The 17230-nt window shown below is 33.1% G+C and overlaps 1 protein-coding gene across 1 annotated transcript; it reads right to left on the reverse strand.

The window, feature by feature from the left end:
• Positions 1-4508: 4508 nt before the first annotated feature.
• On the reverse strand, positions 4509-5438 carry LOC149260744 (uncharacterized). The gene has a single exon (XM_089460952.1). The coding sequence runs from the start codon at positions 5436-5438 to the stop codon at positions 4509-4511; it is 930 nt and encodes a 309-aa protein (XP_089317078.1).
• Positions 5439-17230: the final 11792 nt, after the last annotated feature.

Below are 17230 nucleotides of genomic sequence, written 5' to 3' on the forward strand. Positions count from 1 at the left end.
TTGATCATCATTGATGAAACAAATGGCATGCTAATGAATACAAAAATATTATATATCAATATAACAACACAAGTAAAATATGAAGTGATTAAATTGGATATTAATAAGAATCAACTTACCAGTATACCATATTGGCACTGAAGTTACAAAAATGGTAGCATAGAATAATCAGGGTACCATTTCCAATGTTTTTCATATATATTGAAGCTTTCAAAAATTAATACAATTCAAAATTCACAACAAAGGAACTTGAATCAAGAATCTTATCATTAGAGATTCATAAAATTAATCTATTTGTGGTGAATTAATTCTTTTTGGGTGCAACAATATTGTTGAAAGCTTTGGACATCATATTGCTGTGGGCCATTTTCTTATTAAATATACAAGAGTCACAAAAAATTTAATCATTCTACTGTAAAAAATATTTTTCTCATGCTCTAAGAACAAATCAATTTTAAACGAATAAGCTTGTATTGCATCAAGAGTATATTTCCACTATGTAATAATATACATAGTCTTTGTACTAATATACATAGTCATGTTAGTAAGTGTTTGGTTCAAATCACCTTTAATGAAATACACTAATATATGTTGCTAAATATATTAAAAATGTCAATATCTATAAACTTGAAAAAACATCTCTTAAATTTCCTTCTAAAATTTATTTAAAAAAAAATAACTATAATAAAATTTTGTAAATATTTTGATGTTTCACAAATTTTATTTCCTTTAATACATTAATAACATAACAAAGATCTATAAAAATTCATAAAAAAACACTAATTAAAAAAAAAACAAATAATCATAAAAATAAAAACAAGAAACAAATGGTCATAAAAATAAATAAAAACCAGAATCAAATAATTCTATCTCCTTCATGGAAGATAAAAAGGAAGAAATGTAAGAAAAACATCCCCTATCACACTTTAAGGATACAAATCCATTAAAAAGGAAAGAAAAATCACACTTTAGGGATACAAATCCATTAAAAAAAGAAAGACAAAGCTTAAAGAAAACATGTTCACACTTTGAGAATACAAATCCATTAAAAAAAGGAAAGAAGAAAGATGAAAGAGATCATGCTCTCATCATAATTTAAGGATAGAGGGAATGGCTTGAGTTTCATCATAATTTAAGGATAGAGGGAATGGCTTGAGTTTCAAATGCAAAATGCATGCTATTGTCAATGTGGTGAAGTATATCTATCCTAAAATAATGACATGTTTGTCCACCAAATGAATGAATAGAAAGTACATTAAAAAGAAATGGAAATGAAAGGATAGAAGATACATTAAAAGAAAATATTTTCCCTTTATCACGTACGATCGAAATGCCCTCCTTTGAACTTCCTTTCAATCAGTTCACTTATAATACATTCATGCATAGCTTTCGTTTGAACATTCTTGGCGTAATGATTATACTTTTAAAAAGTTGTTATTATGGGGTCCACATAAAGATATCAGCGTTATCCTTTTAGTACTCTTCCCATAGTTGTAAGGCACCATCAAAGTTTTTAACCTTCGCTCTTTAAGTAAATTAGGGATTTCAGTTACCACACAAGGTAAGTTTTTGATGGGTTAATATATGACATGGATACGGTTTTTACATTAACCCATTTGGATAATTCGTAGAATGTGGGTGGAATCATTCGTCGCATAGTGAGGGAATGCACTCATAGGATGTGAGGTGTTGGTGTCACTGTGGGGTAGCGTCAATGTATGGGGTAGTGTGAGTGTGTGGATGAATGGGAGATGGGGTGGGGAGTTTTCCATGTGTGGGATGGCAGAGGTTTATGGAAGAAAACAAGTTGAATGTTGCTTTCACTAATGTTTTTGTTTTTGCAATAATTTGGATAGAGACATCTTGGCATGGAGATGAATGGTGGAGTTGATTTGAGAGGTTGACCCGTGCTACTAGGGAGATGTACATGTAGATTTTGTAGGTGGCATTGACACTATTATGATGGAGAATCTAGATTTTGTAGGTGGGATTGACTAGGAGTTGGGAGAATATGTTGAATATTTCAATATTATGATTAAGAATTTTATATCGAGGATTATTTGGTATTACATGTGTAGGTGGGATTGACTAGGAGTTGGGAGAATATGTTGAATATTTCAATATTATGATTAAGAATTTTATATCGAGGATCATTTGGTATTTGTAATGTAATATTTATTTTTTTAATTAAAAAAATTGTTTATATTTTTGTAGCTGGAATGATTAGGAGTTAAGAGAATAAGTTGAATATTTCACTATTATAATGTAAAATCTTATATTAGGATTATTTTGTTTGTTTTATTAAACCAAGGGCTACATAATAGCTAGTATGTGCGGTTTAGCTTAAATATAGCTTAATGAAACAAAAAACAACTAAGACAAAGATTTCATCACAAAAATAATACAACTAATAAAATATTATATTGTTGAATGCCATCATAAAAAATTAAGAAATGTGATTAATTAATATTATTTGTATTAAAATACATATAGTTGTATGTGTATTTTACTTTTATTAATATATATAGTGGTTTATAATTAAATTTATTAAAATATGTTTTTAATATAATAATAAGTCACCTTAAATTGAAAATATTATGAAATAATTATTATTCATGAAAATAAAAATAATAGAAAAAAATAAAAAGGTGAAATAAAAAAGAAATAAAACAAAAAAAAAAAATTAGTAACTAATAGAAATGGAAGTTACTAAACAATCCATAATAAGTCCTCAATCAATCACTTTATAAATAAATAAATTTCAATAATAATAAAAAATAATAAAAATTGAATTCCTAATATTAAACTATGGATAAGCCTCATAAATTTTGGTCAAAGCCAAACTAATACTCAGTCAAAGTGAATTAGTTATACTATGTATAATAAATAAATATTTTTATTGTAATATTTAGTTTTTCCATTAAAAAAATGAAATGTTTATATTTTAATATTTTGTTTGTAGTTTTTTTCCCCATGGAAAAATTCGTAATTTCATTAGTGGAAGAAATTACATTTTGTAGATGCATATGCGTATTCCGATATTTCTATCAACATAAAACAGATCCGAAGAAACATCAAAACCTACTACCAATGTCTCATCAGGGTAGTAGCCCCAGCAGAGTCAGGGAGGAGTCCAAAAATAAGCCAAACAACAATGTAAATATTATCTTGGTCCACGTAGGGAGATAATACCAAAAATATGTGCAGTGCCAATCAAAATGGCCGTATAACAATTCATAAACACCAAAATAAATATGTACAATATCTGAAAAAACTGTCCAAAAATTAGACCAATATGTTCATAAAGGATCTGTGATAGTACTGGTAGCTTACTCCATCAATCTGTTCATTGATCAGCTAGATGCCCTGCTCCCGGTTCACGCCTTCTTTGGAAAGACGGTCAGCCTCTGTGTTCCGCTCCTTGTAGATGTGATTACATGAAAAGAAATAAAAATTGGAGATCAATCTTAATGCTTCATCTAGTATGTGTCTCAATGAAAAAGACTAGCAATAGGAACACTTATTCAACCAATCACAGACAATCTTAGAGTCACCGAACAGTTGAAGAGCATGGCAATTCTTCTCTGAAGCAAAACGGATGATATAATAGGCTGCTGAAAGTTCAGCAAAGTTATTTGTGCCCCCTCTCAATCCCATGGATAGACATAATGAGTGCCTCTCAGATAGGTGTAGGATAGCCCCCCCCACATCCTTCCACTTGTGCAGCCCCATCAAAATATGCCCAGGGACGGTTGGGATCAATCAGTTCTTGTGAGATGATTCGGGCTCTAGCAATGGGTAGATCATCAGGGATGAGGTCATAATCCGCTTTGATCAAGGCTGCAATGATAGTCCACCTAGGAGGGGAATTTTGAAATATAAGCTGATTGCGGGCAATCCAGACAACCCAACAAAACAACAAGGGGAGGTTTCTCAGTTTGAGGGGAGTGACTGAGGAATACCAATTGTTCCAGGCATCGTCCAGAGTGCCCGGATGCCAGTTACAATTTGATGGTATAGCGGATGTTACAAGGTTCCATAAGTGGCGAATGACTTGGCAGTTCAAGAAAATGTGGGAAGCAGATTCACCATCCTTTTTGCAAAAATGACACCAGTGTGGGCCAAAGAAGGATCGCTTCATCAGGTTATCCCCCGTTGGGATTTTATTTCTCAGAATGCACCACAATAATAGTCTGGATCTTGGAGGCGCCTTGAGTTTCCAGAGGTGTTTCCACCACTTGTGTAGAATGGGGACTTTCATGGATCTGCCAGCACAATGTATCTCTCCTTTGGAGTGTATCTCCCTAATTTCGCCAGTGCCCAGATGATCTCGTCATCACCCCCTGTCAATCAGATATGAGCCTCTAGGAGGGCTTGTATATAGTTCCTCCAATGTTGCTGCCATGGTGGAGGAATGTTGAGTTGGAGATCTGTTTTCCAAGCCTGTTGAAGAAAAGAGGTGTTGTTCTCATCAACAATGTGTGCAAGGTGAGTGATTTATTGCTCCCTTAGGTGCAATAAGAGATTTGGAGGTAATCTGTGCATATTCTCGCAACCAATCCACAAGTCAATACCAATGCGAACTCTGTTCCCCGAATGAATTCTCCAGGTGATGCCAACGCCATAGCTTTCAGGACAACCTTCCAAATAGTCGAAATACTTGTGTAGAGCCTAGCTGGTCTTCTACTACATTCCAGTACATGAGCAAGGGCGATATATTTTGAGTAGGCCACTCTTGTCCATAGATTGTCTGAAGCTACCAAATGCCAACCAAGCTTAGCTACCAGAGCTGAGGAAAATTCATCAATCTTTTTGAGTCCCCAGCCACCCCATTTTTTTGGAAGTGTGAGGGCATCCCATTTTGCCCATGCATATATTCTTCCCGGCTGATTACCCCTCCATAAGAATCTGCAGCAAATATTTTGAATCCTCGCCAGAATGCCCTGAGGAATCCAGGCTAGAGACATCCAATAAACCAAGGTCGCTTCCAGGACACTCTTGATGAGTGCTAATTGGCCTTCTCGAGATAAGAATCTTAAGTACCATGTGCTTAGCCTTTTTTCCATCTTTATGATGAGCCAAGTCCAATCTACAATCTTGTATCCTATTGGCTTTAACTTGTATCCCAAATATTTCAGCCCCTCCTCCAAAGCAATCAATGTAAAGTTAAATCTATGGAGGGCATAATGAATTTCATGCTGTGTGCAGGCCGCAACCGTCAATGTAGATTTTCCTTCATTAATGATCATCCCTGTGGCCTTTTGAAATAAGGAAAATATATCTCTGATCGATGTTATATCCCCCACACTTCCATTGAGAAATATCAGCACGTCATCCACAAAAAGAAGGTGTGTAAGCGTGCAGTCATCTATAATCTTAATACCAGAGAGTCTGCCTCTTCTATGCTCTTCTGTAATTATCCAACCAAGTCCTTCCATTATCAAGAGGAAAAGCAGAGGGGAGAGAGGACACCCCTATTGCAAACCACGAGCCGAGGAGAAGAAAGGGGATGCACTCCCATTGACCAATACACTGAAAGGAATGTTAGTGATGCATCCCATAATCCATTTAATGAAAATAAAAGGGAAACCAAGGTGGGTAAGAAGCATTCTCAGGTATAACCAATTCACTCGGTCAAAAGCTTTAGATAAATCCACCTTCATTATCATACCTTTGCCTTTCTTGCTGTGTAGTGTGTGTAATACTTCCTGAGTTGTCCTAATCGCCTCATGAATTTGTCTATCCTTTAGGAATGCAAATTGTTCAGGCAGGATGTGCTTTGATAAGATAGGCTTCAATCTGTTTGCAATAATTTTGGCTATTATCTTATACAACATGTTACAGAGTGAAATGGGGCAGAATTCATCAAAAGTGGACAGATTGTCAACCTTTGAGATCAGAGCAATGAATGTGGATGTAATGGCCACTTCCAAACGTCCCGAAACCCTTGACTCCTCCACAACTCTGAGGAGATCCGGTCCAATCAACTCAAAAAATGCCAAGTAAAATTCGATGGACCAACCATCAGGTCCAGGGCTTTTGTCCTTGCTGAACCACTTTAATGTGTCCTCCAACTCCCCCAAAGTGACCTCCTATATCAATTCCTCCTCCTCATCTTGTCGCACATATCTAGGGAAAAGCTGAGTGACCTTGATAACTTTTGCTAAGTTAATCTCCCTGGGGTCACTATAGGCATGTTTAAAGTGTGAGCTTGCTAGTGAGGCGAGCTGAGGGAAAGTGTGTGCTGTCCTTCCCTGTTCATCTTGCATTTTCCAAATTGTGTTGACAACTTTACTCCCATTAGCAAATTTATGAAAAAATTTAGTATTTGCATCCCCCTCCTGTATCCAGATGGCCCTGCTCCTCAATCTCCATTTTTCTTCCTTTTCTTTGAGAATCTTACCACGGGCTGAGTAGAGGGATGTGATGTTATTCTTGTGCTCCTCTGATCTGTATAGCCCTCCTAGCTCTTTTTCAAATACCTCCACTTCATTCTTAATCAGTCTCAGTGATTGATCATCCTGAAGTCTTTTTTGATGGGCCCAGTTTTTAGACATCTTCTTCAGCTCCATTAAGTTGCGAATAAATATGGCCGAAGCTGTACCTCCAACCCCTGGAGGGTTTGATTTCCAAAAATCAGTGACCATGTTGATATATGATGCATCCTTGAGCTAGGTAGAATTGAACTTGAAAGGACCCTTCGGCCTGTCTCTTCCTCGTCCCATTTCCATATAAATAGGCAAGTGATCAGAGAGCCCTCCTATCCCAACCCATTGTCTAATATTGAGGCCCATATCCATAACCTGTTCCTTGACCAGAAATCTGTCCAACCTCCTTGCAAGGCCATTATCCCCCACCTTATTTTTCCTCCAAGTGGCCTGTAATTTTGCAACAAGGATGTCTATGAGATGGTGTAGATCCAATATGGACGAGAAGTAGTCTGAGAGGGAGTCCCTTTGTGCTTGCTGACCCCAAGATTTGGCATGGCCTATTGAAAAATTTAGATCCCTTCCAACTATCAGGTTACCAACCGAAAATTGTTCTGAATCAATAAGGCAATCCCAGAAAACAGGCTGATTCAGGCAAGGTCCATAAATATTGACAACTCTGAAGGGGGTCCCCAACTCTGCAGAGTGAACATCAGCCCCAATAAAACCTTGTCCTCCCCAGTAGCTGATTTATTTGATAGTTCGAGTATTTAAACCCAAAGCAAGACCTCCAGAGCAGCCGTGTGCATCCAATCCTGAAAATCTCCAACCCGGCAGATAGTGTTCAAGGGTTCGAGCTATATCACTAGATTGACCCAAGGTCTCCTGGAGGAATATGATATCCAAAGAGTCGGCAGAGAGTAACCGACGGAGTGCTAGTTTTTTGTCGGGCCTAGCAAGCCCTCTGCAATTATAGGATAGAATCTTCATGGAGGGGGTTCGGATAGGGTTGTTCTTGCTCTAAGAACCCCAGTGATAGTAGATTGCTTGCCCAAAGCAATGTCTACATCAGCTTGAGCTTGTGCAATTTTGAGATTAGAAGGACGACCTCGGGAGGATTTAGCAGGGGGTGGAGAATGTCCAATCCAACCTGGTCCTAAGTTGAATGCCTCGATCGAGACTGGGTATTGTATCGAGGGACCAAGGCTTCAGACAATGTAGCCGAGGGCTGTGCAGGGGGGATACAAAATAGCGCGGGGGGAGTGGGGGAAAAAGAGGTGGGGGTGGGGGGGGGCAATGACACAAAAACTAGTAACAAGGGGCTCCAAATGGATATCAGTACCTGGACTCAATAACTGTTTAGATATTGAATTATGAATATCAGAAAAGCATTGTGTGGTGGGTAAGTGATAGGAATGCATACCCGAAGAATAGGAATCTCCCGAGGCCATCACTATAGTGCCAGGAATAGGTGGAGGGGGACGGTGAGGCGGCCGACAATGCTTCCTTAGAGTGTTCTGGGCTGGTTCCGCAGATCGCAAACCAGGGCTCGATAATGTGCCTGTTCCCCTAGAGTGTGGAGTAGAAATCCTATGAAAATCCTCAGAGGCACAAGGCAATTCCTCTCTAGCAGGGTCTCCATGTGACAGAGCATCCTGTTCCTATGGAACCTGGGGAAAATTCCTCGCTGATTTCCTACTATTCCATTTGTTCAGTGGGCAATCTTTGAAAAGGTGCCCCACCTTGTGGCAGTGCCTACATCTGAAAGGTACCCCCTCATAGTCCAGCATTTGCCTCCTCGTCGCATCCCTCCATTGAATGTTGATATACTCCGGGAGCCCTCCCGAGAGGTCCATGTGTACTAAGATTCTGGCATAAGCCATTCTTCCTGTCGAGATATAAGATTCATCATGTGTAAGGTACGAACCCATGGCGTCCCCAATCTGTCTGAATATCTGCTCAGTCCAGAAGTGACAGGGAAGACTCGAGAGACATACCCAAACCGGTCCAGCCCCCGCCTTTTCAGTCTCTGGATCAAACATCAGAGTCCACCTTCGAAGGAGGACTGGTGCTTGATCAATGTGCCAAATTGTAGTGAGGACCCAATTGGTTTGGGCAATGCTTTTGAAGCGCAGGGCAAACCAACCCCTCACAAAGGTTTGCACACGAGGGGGTTCCGACAGATGGTGTCCCCAGACCTCCATCGTCCACTTCTGTAGCCGCTCCACATTGTAGTGTCTGCCTCTAACACGTCCAACCAGAACCTTTTCTGCCGAGTCCATTGCCTCACTGAAAGGAGTGTCTTCGGCTAGTTTTAAGAAGATTTCGTTGCTGCTCAGAGGGAGGCGCTTTTTCCTTTTTGTAGTCCCTGTTTGTTTGTTGATCAAGTTTGCCGCCGCCCTATCCTCTGGACCATCCACAAGTGCAGCCTTGTCCTTCCCTGTCAATGGTCCTTTTGCCTTTAGATTGTCGAAGTACCCTGTGATAATGCCTATTTCCGTGAAGTTGCCCTATGGAGGGTTTCCCAAGTCTTGAGGAGCTGAAAGGACGGGTGCCCTACTATCTGGTGCATGAGGAAACCCTACCGAGGGTTTATCCGACTCAATCCCCACAGGATACAAACCTAAGCCCGACCCAAGGGCCTGTGTGTCTGGCGCACTCCCGTAAAAGACCTCCGATAAGGGTTCCTTGAGAGGTTGAGGGCCAATGTATTCCTGAATGGCCATTGCTTCTGGTGCAATCGAGATAGAGGGTATATGCTACCGAGAGAGTGAGGGTAGGGCATCAACCTCTGTAGCCAGTTCATGCTCAAATGTTAAATAATCATCCACTGTTGACCCGGTCTGAGGCCATATCGATAGATGTTCTGTAGAACCCGCGGAAAAAACGTCTTTTGCCTCCATAACTGTCGAGAAACTGAGCTGACAGCTGCCTGAAGGAATGTTGGTGGGGGACCAAAACCATCTAGGGGTAAACAAATAAACTAAACCGTCCAAAACCGCAAACAGCTAAGGTATGACTTAAACAAGCCGCGAAAGAACCTAAAGCCTCTCAGGTGTAAACCATGCTGATAGACTCCGCGGTAAGGAAGCCTGAAGTTCTGGGTCTCCAAAAAACTGTCCGCCAAAAACCCATTAACTATTACATCGTTTTATGAGATAGGTGAAGACCCACCCCAGTGCACCCGTGAAATAACACAGTTACGGAAAAACTGTCCCACCATGACTGTCGACCGAGGATTTTACCCTGCGCTAAACCCTAGTTCCGCCATGATCACCTTCGAGCTCCTGCAGCCTCCATTTTTTGTTGACACTCAGTTATTATCCTGTTTATAGTTGATATAGTATATAAATAATTAAATAATTTTTAAAAATGGTTAATTTCATGTTTATGGAAAGAAAAAAGATAATTAAAATTTAATATTTAAAAAATGATTAATTTTATGTTTGATCGGGAAAAAAATATGACAATAAAATTTAATATTTTATAGAATATTCTATTTATCATATAATGTAGATTATAATTATAGTTTTTAGAAGGTTTTTTTTAAGAATATCAAGATTGCTTTTCTTTCCTAACCAATCTTAATATGACAATAAAATTTAATATTTTATACAATATTAAATTTATCACATAATGGAGACTAAAATTTTAGTTTTAGAAAGTTTTTTTTTAAGACTATCAAGATTGTTTTTTTGCTAACCAATCTTAATTTTCAGAAAGTTTTTTTTAAAGACTATCAAAATTGTTTTTCTTTCTCAATTTTTTTAAAATGAAATAAATTCACTAAATATATATGTTATTAAAAATTTTAATATATATTTTTAATATAATTTATTTTATTTTTCATATATGTATTCCCTCAAATTTCTTTGTCATGAGAAACTTGTCCATTCTATTATGTTTTGTAGTTTTTAACACCTTTCAAGTATGTGCGCCGACGATTTTGCACTCTAATATTCCATCTAAAAGGATTTGTGAACTTTTTCCAAGTCCATTTATTTCTTTGGGCAAGAAGTTCAACTTTTCCAAATCAATTTATTTATGTGCGCATTAGGCTTTAACACGTTGTTTATTTGAATGTTATTTTTTCATAATCAAAGTTTTTTTTCAAACTCTCCATCTTACCTTGATCGATGTCTTCAAATAAGATTTTAGTAACTCCTACAGATAAGTTAGACATGGCTCGTGATATGTTTATTGGTATTTTCTAAGGGAGAAAATTTGGAAATTAAGTAATTTTGTGTCCTTTTCTAACAAAAATAAAACCCATCAATTTAGTCAAAAAGTCTTTTACTTTTTACTTAAATATAATTGATTGAATAATAGTGATAAGGAATTAATAATAAATTATATGTTTTTTAATTAAATATTTATCTACAATGTACATGTATATGTATGATGTTTCAAATAAAAAAATAAAAGAAGTCACTTAGAAATTTATACATAGGTATAATTCTTGAATTATTAAAAAAATTTAATTTTTTTTAATGACAATTGGTGACTTGGTAATTCTTGATCATCATTCTAGGGAAGGCCCAAGATCAAATCACAATGACTACTACTATTCACTTGAATATCAAGATACTGAAATTTTTCTATACCTTCAAGCTTATAGAAATTACTCGTCACAATTTTCAAGATTTTCAAATCTTTGCCATGCAGCTTAACATGCCTCTAGAGAAGAGAGCCCAAATAGAAAAGAAATTAAGCCCACTAATTACCACTTAAATTATTATCCTTTAACTAAAAAATACTCTAAATTACTTTTAATATGTTTTGAAATATAAAATTAAAGTATATTTAACCTATTTTTAAATAAAATTATAAATTCATAGTCCTATAAATACAAAGAAATACTAAAACACATAATCCACCTTGACATTGAAATTAATTATTTAAAGGAAAGATTAAAAAAGGAAATGATCACATCATTTAGAGTAATACACCACCCATAAACAAAGGTACTAAAACCAAGGTCCTAAATAAGAATTCTATCAATATTTTCCATATAAACAAGTTGATGAAATGAATTTTCCAAAATTCTTTTCAAAATAGTTTATTTATTTTAAAACATTATTAGAGAACTTTTGAGGTCTAAAATGGGCCTCATGAAGAATATTATAAAATAATAGTGGAAATAATAAAATAATATTAGATTATCTCATCAAGTTTTGGAGTGAAAATGATGAAAAAAATATTTTCTTGTATTTTTAACTCATATCCCTATGATTTTAATCAAATTTTGAGCGAGAGCACTGATTAGATGCAGAATATAATTTTCCATCCAAGGAGTACCCATGTTGCATACTTTCGATGGACCTTACTACATGAAAAATGAGAAATACATGAAAAACGTATTGCAATCACGTTTTTAATGTATTTCACATTTTTTTGTGTAGTAGGGCACATCGAAACTATGCAACATGGGTACTCCTTGGATGAAAAATTAAATTCTACATTCGAGTGCTCCTAATCAAAATTTGAGTAAAATCGTAGGGATATAAGTTGAAAATATGAGTTGAAAAAATAGTTTTTTAATATTTTTACCTTTTTCCTCGAAAAACAATGAATTATCCCCCATGGTTGACATTATTATATTAAATCCTATTGGTTCTTATAAAATTGATATTTGTTGCACATTTTTATTTTGAGGCCTAGTTTTTACGTCCAAATTTCTCTAATATAAATTCTTTAAGTAGATTTTATATTTTTTATAAAAGATATTAAAAAAATATGAGATAAGTGTATTTTTTTATCATTTAACTATAATTTTAGAAAGTATAAAACCTTTAACATTAGTTGGAATTTGATGCATGCATTTAAAATATTAATGTTAATTTTCAATAATTATCAAGTTAAGTTCAATAATGGATTGTTAGGAAAGAAAAGGGTCACATTTTTATTTCAAAAAGGAGTATTAATTAAGAATATGATATTGAAGCATAATTTAGAAAGTAGAAAATATTAGAGCATCTACACTAGACATAATCTCCATGGAACCTTCATAAATATTGTCCCTTTATTGTATTTTCATTTTCTAACTAAGAAAAAAGGATGGAGCAGGTGCCCCCTTTAACTAGATTTTCCTCTTAATGGGTTCTTGTAGGCTACATCTTCTGGATTGTAGGTTAGTTAATTGTATCTTTCATTTCCTTTTTAGTTTAATTAAAATTTCATGGATTAAACTAGTAACATTATATCTAGCATCTAAGTAAAATAAAATATAATAAGATATTTTAGAAACTTGCAAGATCTTATACGATGAACTATTCCATTGAAAAATCCATGAAAATTTACAGATTATTCATTAATCAGACAACAAGACAATTTAGTTCTCACTGGAAAACACATTTAGCTTAGTGTGTCATGTCATATGCTTAGTGTGACACAAACTATGATTTTATTATTTTAATATTCATTAAAGAAATTTTGAGGTAAAAAATGGGCCTCAGACAAAAAAAAAATCTATCAAAATCAATTTAAAAGAACTAATAGAATATAATATCATGATGCCAACCATATGAGTAAGTAGTTTTAGAAGGAAAAAAGAAACTAAATATTGTGTCATATTTTTAACTTATTTCCTAATATATTAACTCAAATTTTAAGTGTTTCCACTCATTAGATATGGACTTAAACTAGACATCCAACGAGTACTCAATTTGCATAGTTTTGATGGAACAATAAAAAGATAAATTGGAAATGCATGAATAAAACATGTTTCTTTATAAGGAAATACACTATTTCCATCTATTTTCACTTTATTTCACCGTGTGTCTATGCAAAGCATGTAGAGTGGATATTTCTTCTTCTTCTTCTTCAACTTAGATCACCATGAGTCCATAAAAATTATATAGAATGGATACTTGTTAGCTATCAAATTTATGTATGCATTGAACAAGTTCATACACTCAAAATTTGAGTTAACCTATAAGAAAATAAGTAAAATTTATGATATAAAAGATAATTTTCTTTCTTTCCCTCTTAAAATTTTATGTCATATTTTATATTTTTCCTTGGGAGAGTACTTTTGACCTCAAATTGAATTAAAGAGGTTCCTAGAAGTTGAAAACAAAGCTAAAGAGACTTTAATTGGTTCAAGTAATATTAAAAATTAAAGTGTCACTATTATCGAGATTTTATTAGTAAAAAAAACACATTTAGAAAATTAGTTTAAAAAACAATTCAATAACAAGTAAAAATCCACTAATTTAAGTAATATTAAAAATTAAAGTGTCACTATTATCGAAATTTTATTAGTAAAAAAAACACATTTAGAAAATTAGTTTAAAAAACAATTCAATAACAAGTAAAAATCCACTAATTTAGTGATAGTTGAGGGTTCATTGATCATCACTAATGAAACAATTGGCATACTAATGAATAAAAAAATATTATATATCAATATAACAACACAAGTGAAATATTAAGTGATTAAATTGAATATTAATAAGAATCAACTTACCAGTGTACCATATTGGCACTGAAGTTATAAAAATGGTAGAATAGAATAATCACGATGCCATTTCCAATGTTATTCATATATATTAAAGCTTTCAAAAATTAATACAATTCAAAATTAACAGCAAAGGAACTTGACTTAGGAATCTTATCATTAGAGATTCATATAAATAATCTATTTGTGGTGAATTAATCCTTTTTGGGTGCAACAATATTGTTGAAAGCTTTGGATATCGTATTGCTTTGTGTCTTTTTCTTATTAAACATACAATAGTTACAAAAAATTTAATCATTCTATCATAAAATTATTTTTCTCATGCTCAAAAAACAAAGCAATTTTAAAGAGATAAGTCTGCATCTACGGTATATTTCCACTATGTAATAATATACATAGTCTTTGTACTAATATACATAGTCATGTTACTAAGTATTTGGTTCAAATCACCATTATTAAAATACACTAATATATTTGCTAAATATGTTAAAAATGTCAACATCTATAAACTTGAAAAAACATCTCTTAAATTTCCTTCTAAAAATTATTAAAAAACAATAACTATAATAAAATTTTGTAAATATTTTCATGTTTCACAAATTTTATTTCCTTTAATACATTAATAACATAACAAAGATGTATATAAACTCATAAAACACAATAATTAAAATAAAATTATTAGATAATACAAATTTATTTTAAGTAAATTTTGATTTCCTATATAAAAACAATCAAATGGCCTTATCTGCTTCTAAACATGGAAAACTAAAAAAATAAAAAATAAAAACCAAAAGCAACTGGTCTAAAAAAAACAAGAATGAAATGGTTCTATCTCCTTCATGGAGGATAAAAAGGAAGAAATATTAAAAAAAACATCCCATATCACACTTTAAGGATACAAATCTATTTAAAAAAGGAAAGAAAAATCACACTTTAAGGATACAAATCCATTAAGAAAAGGAAAGACAAATATTAAAGAAAACATGTTCACACTTTAAGAATACAAATCCATTAAAAAGAAGGAAAGAAGAAAGATGAAAGAGAACGTGCTTTCATCATAATTTAAGGGTACAGTCCAGGGAATGGCTTGAGTTTCAAATGCAAAATACATGTTATTGTCAATGTGGTGAAGTATATCTATCCTAAAATAATGACATGTTTGTCCACCAAATGAATGAATAGAAAGTCCAGTAAAAAGAAATGGAAATGAAAGGATAGAAGATACATTAAAAGAAAATATTTTCACTTGAAGTAGGGCCATTTATCACGTACGATCGAAATGCCCTCCCTTGAACTTCCTTTCAAACAGTTCAATTATAATACATTCATGCATGGCTTTCGTTTGAACCTTCTTGGCGTAATGATTATACTTTTTAAAAGTTGTTATTATGGGGCCCACATAAAGATATCAGCGTTATACTTTTAGTACTCTTCCCATAGTTGTAAGGCACCATCAAAGTTTTCAACCTTCACTCTCTAAGTAAATTAGGAGTTTCAGTTACCACACACGGTAAGTTTTTGATGGGTCATGTCACGTTGGCTAGGGTAATATATGACGTGGATACGGTTTTTACATTAACCCATTTGGAGAATTGGTAGAATGTGGGTGGAATCATTCGTGGCATGGTGAGGGAATGCACTCATGGGATGTGAGGTGTTGGGGTGCTGTCATTGTATGGAAGAATGGGAGATGGGGTGGGGAGTTTTCCGTTTGTGGGATGGCAAAGGTTTATGGAAGAAAATAAGTTGAATGTTGCTTTTACTAATGTTTTTGTTTTTCCAATAATTTGGATAGAGACATCTTGGCATGGAGATGAATAGTGGAGTTGATTTGAGATGTACATGTAGATTTTGTAGGTGGCATTGACACTATTTTGCTGGAGAATCTAGATTTTTGGATAGAGACATCTTAGTATGGAGATGAATAGTGGAGTTGATTTGAGATGTACATGTAGATTTTGTAGGTGGCATTGACACTATTATGGTGGAGAATCTAGATTTTCTAAGGTGTGATTGACTAGGAGTTGGGAGAATATGTTGAATATTTCAATATTATGATTAAGAATCTTATATCGAGGATCATTTGGCTTGTCTTATTAAAATCAAGAAATATTTATAATATAATATTTGGTTTTTTCTTTTAATTTCTTTCTATATATATATGTATATATATTTGTAGCCGGATGATCAAGCGTTAAGAGAATAAGTTGAATATTTTATTATTATGTTGGAGAATCTTATATTAGGATTATTTTGCTTGTCTTATTAAAACAAGGGCTACATAATAGCTAGTACTTGAGACTTAGCTTAAATATAGCTTAATGAAACAAAAAACAACTAAAACAAAGATTTCATCACAAAATTAATACAACTAATCAAATATAATATTGTTGAATGCTATCATAAAAAATTAAGAAATATGATTAATTAATATTGTTTATATTAAAATACATATAGCTATATGTGTATTTTATTTTTATTAATATATAATGGTTTATAATTAAATTTATTAAAATATGTTTTTAATATAATAATAAGTCACCTTAAATTGAAAATATTATGAAAAAATTATAATGCATGAAAATAAAAATAATAGAAAAAAAAGAGTGAAATAAAAAAGAAATAAAACAAAAAACAAAAAATTAGTAACTAATAGAAATGGAAGTTACTAAACAACTCATAATAAGACCTCAACCAATCACCTTATAAATAAATAAATTTCAATAATAATAAAAATCAATAAAAATTAAATTCCTAATATTAAACTATGGATAAGCGTCATAAATTTTTGGTCAAAGCCAAACTAATACCCAGTCAAAGTGAATTAGTTATACATGTATAATAAAACAATATTTGTATTGTAATATTTAGTTTTTCCATTAAAAAAATGAAATATTTATATTTTAATATTTTATTTATAGTTGATATAGGACATAAATTATTAAATAATTTTTTTAAATGGTTAATTTCATGTTTGATGGAAAGAAAAATATGAGCATTAAAAGTTAATATTTTATAGAATATTCATTTATTATATAATGGAGATTATAATTTTAGTTTTGGAAAAAAAGTTATGATTATCAAGATTCTTTTTCTTTCCTCACCTATCTTAGTTTTTAGAAAGTTTCTTTTAAGATTATCAAGATTGTCTTCCTTTCTTAACCAATCTTTATTTTTAGAAAGTTTTTTATTAATTTTCAGAAAGCTTTTTTAGATGATCAAGATTGTTTCCTGACCAATTTTAATTGTTTTTATTTTAGATTATCAAAATTATCTTTCTTTCCTGTTTTTTTTTTAAATAAAATAAATTTATTAAATATATAATTTATTTTTAATATATTTT

This window comes from Pinus tabuliformis, chromosome 6 (assembly GCF_031772625.1).
Source record: "Pinus tabuliformis cultivar Carrire ecotype Pingquan chromosome 6, CPIR1, whole genome shotgun sequence".
In the NCBI taxonomy this organism is placed as follows: domain Eukaryota; kingdom Viridiplantae; phylum Streptophyta; class Pinopsida; order Pinales; family Pinaceae; genus Pinus; species Pinus tabuliformis.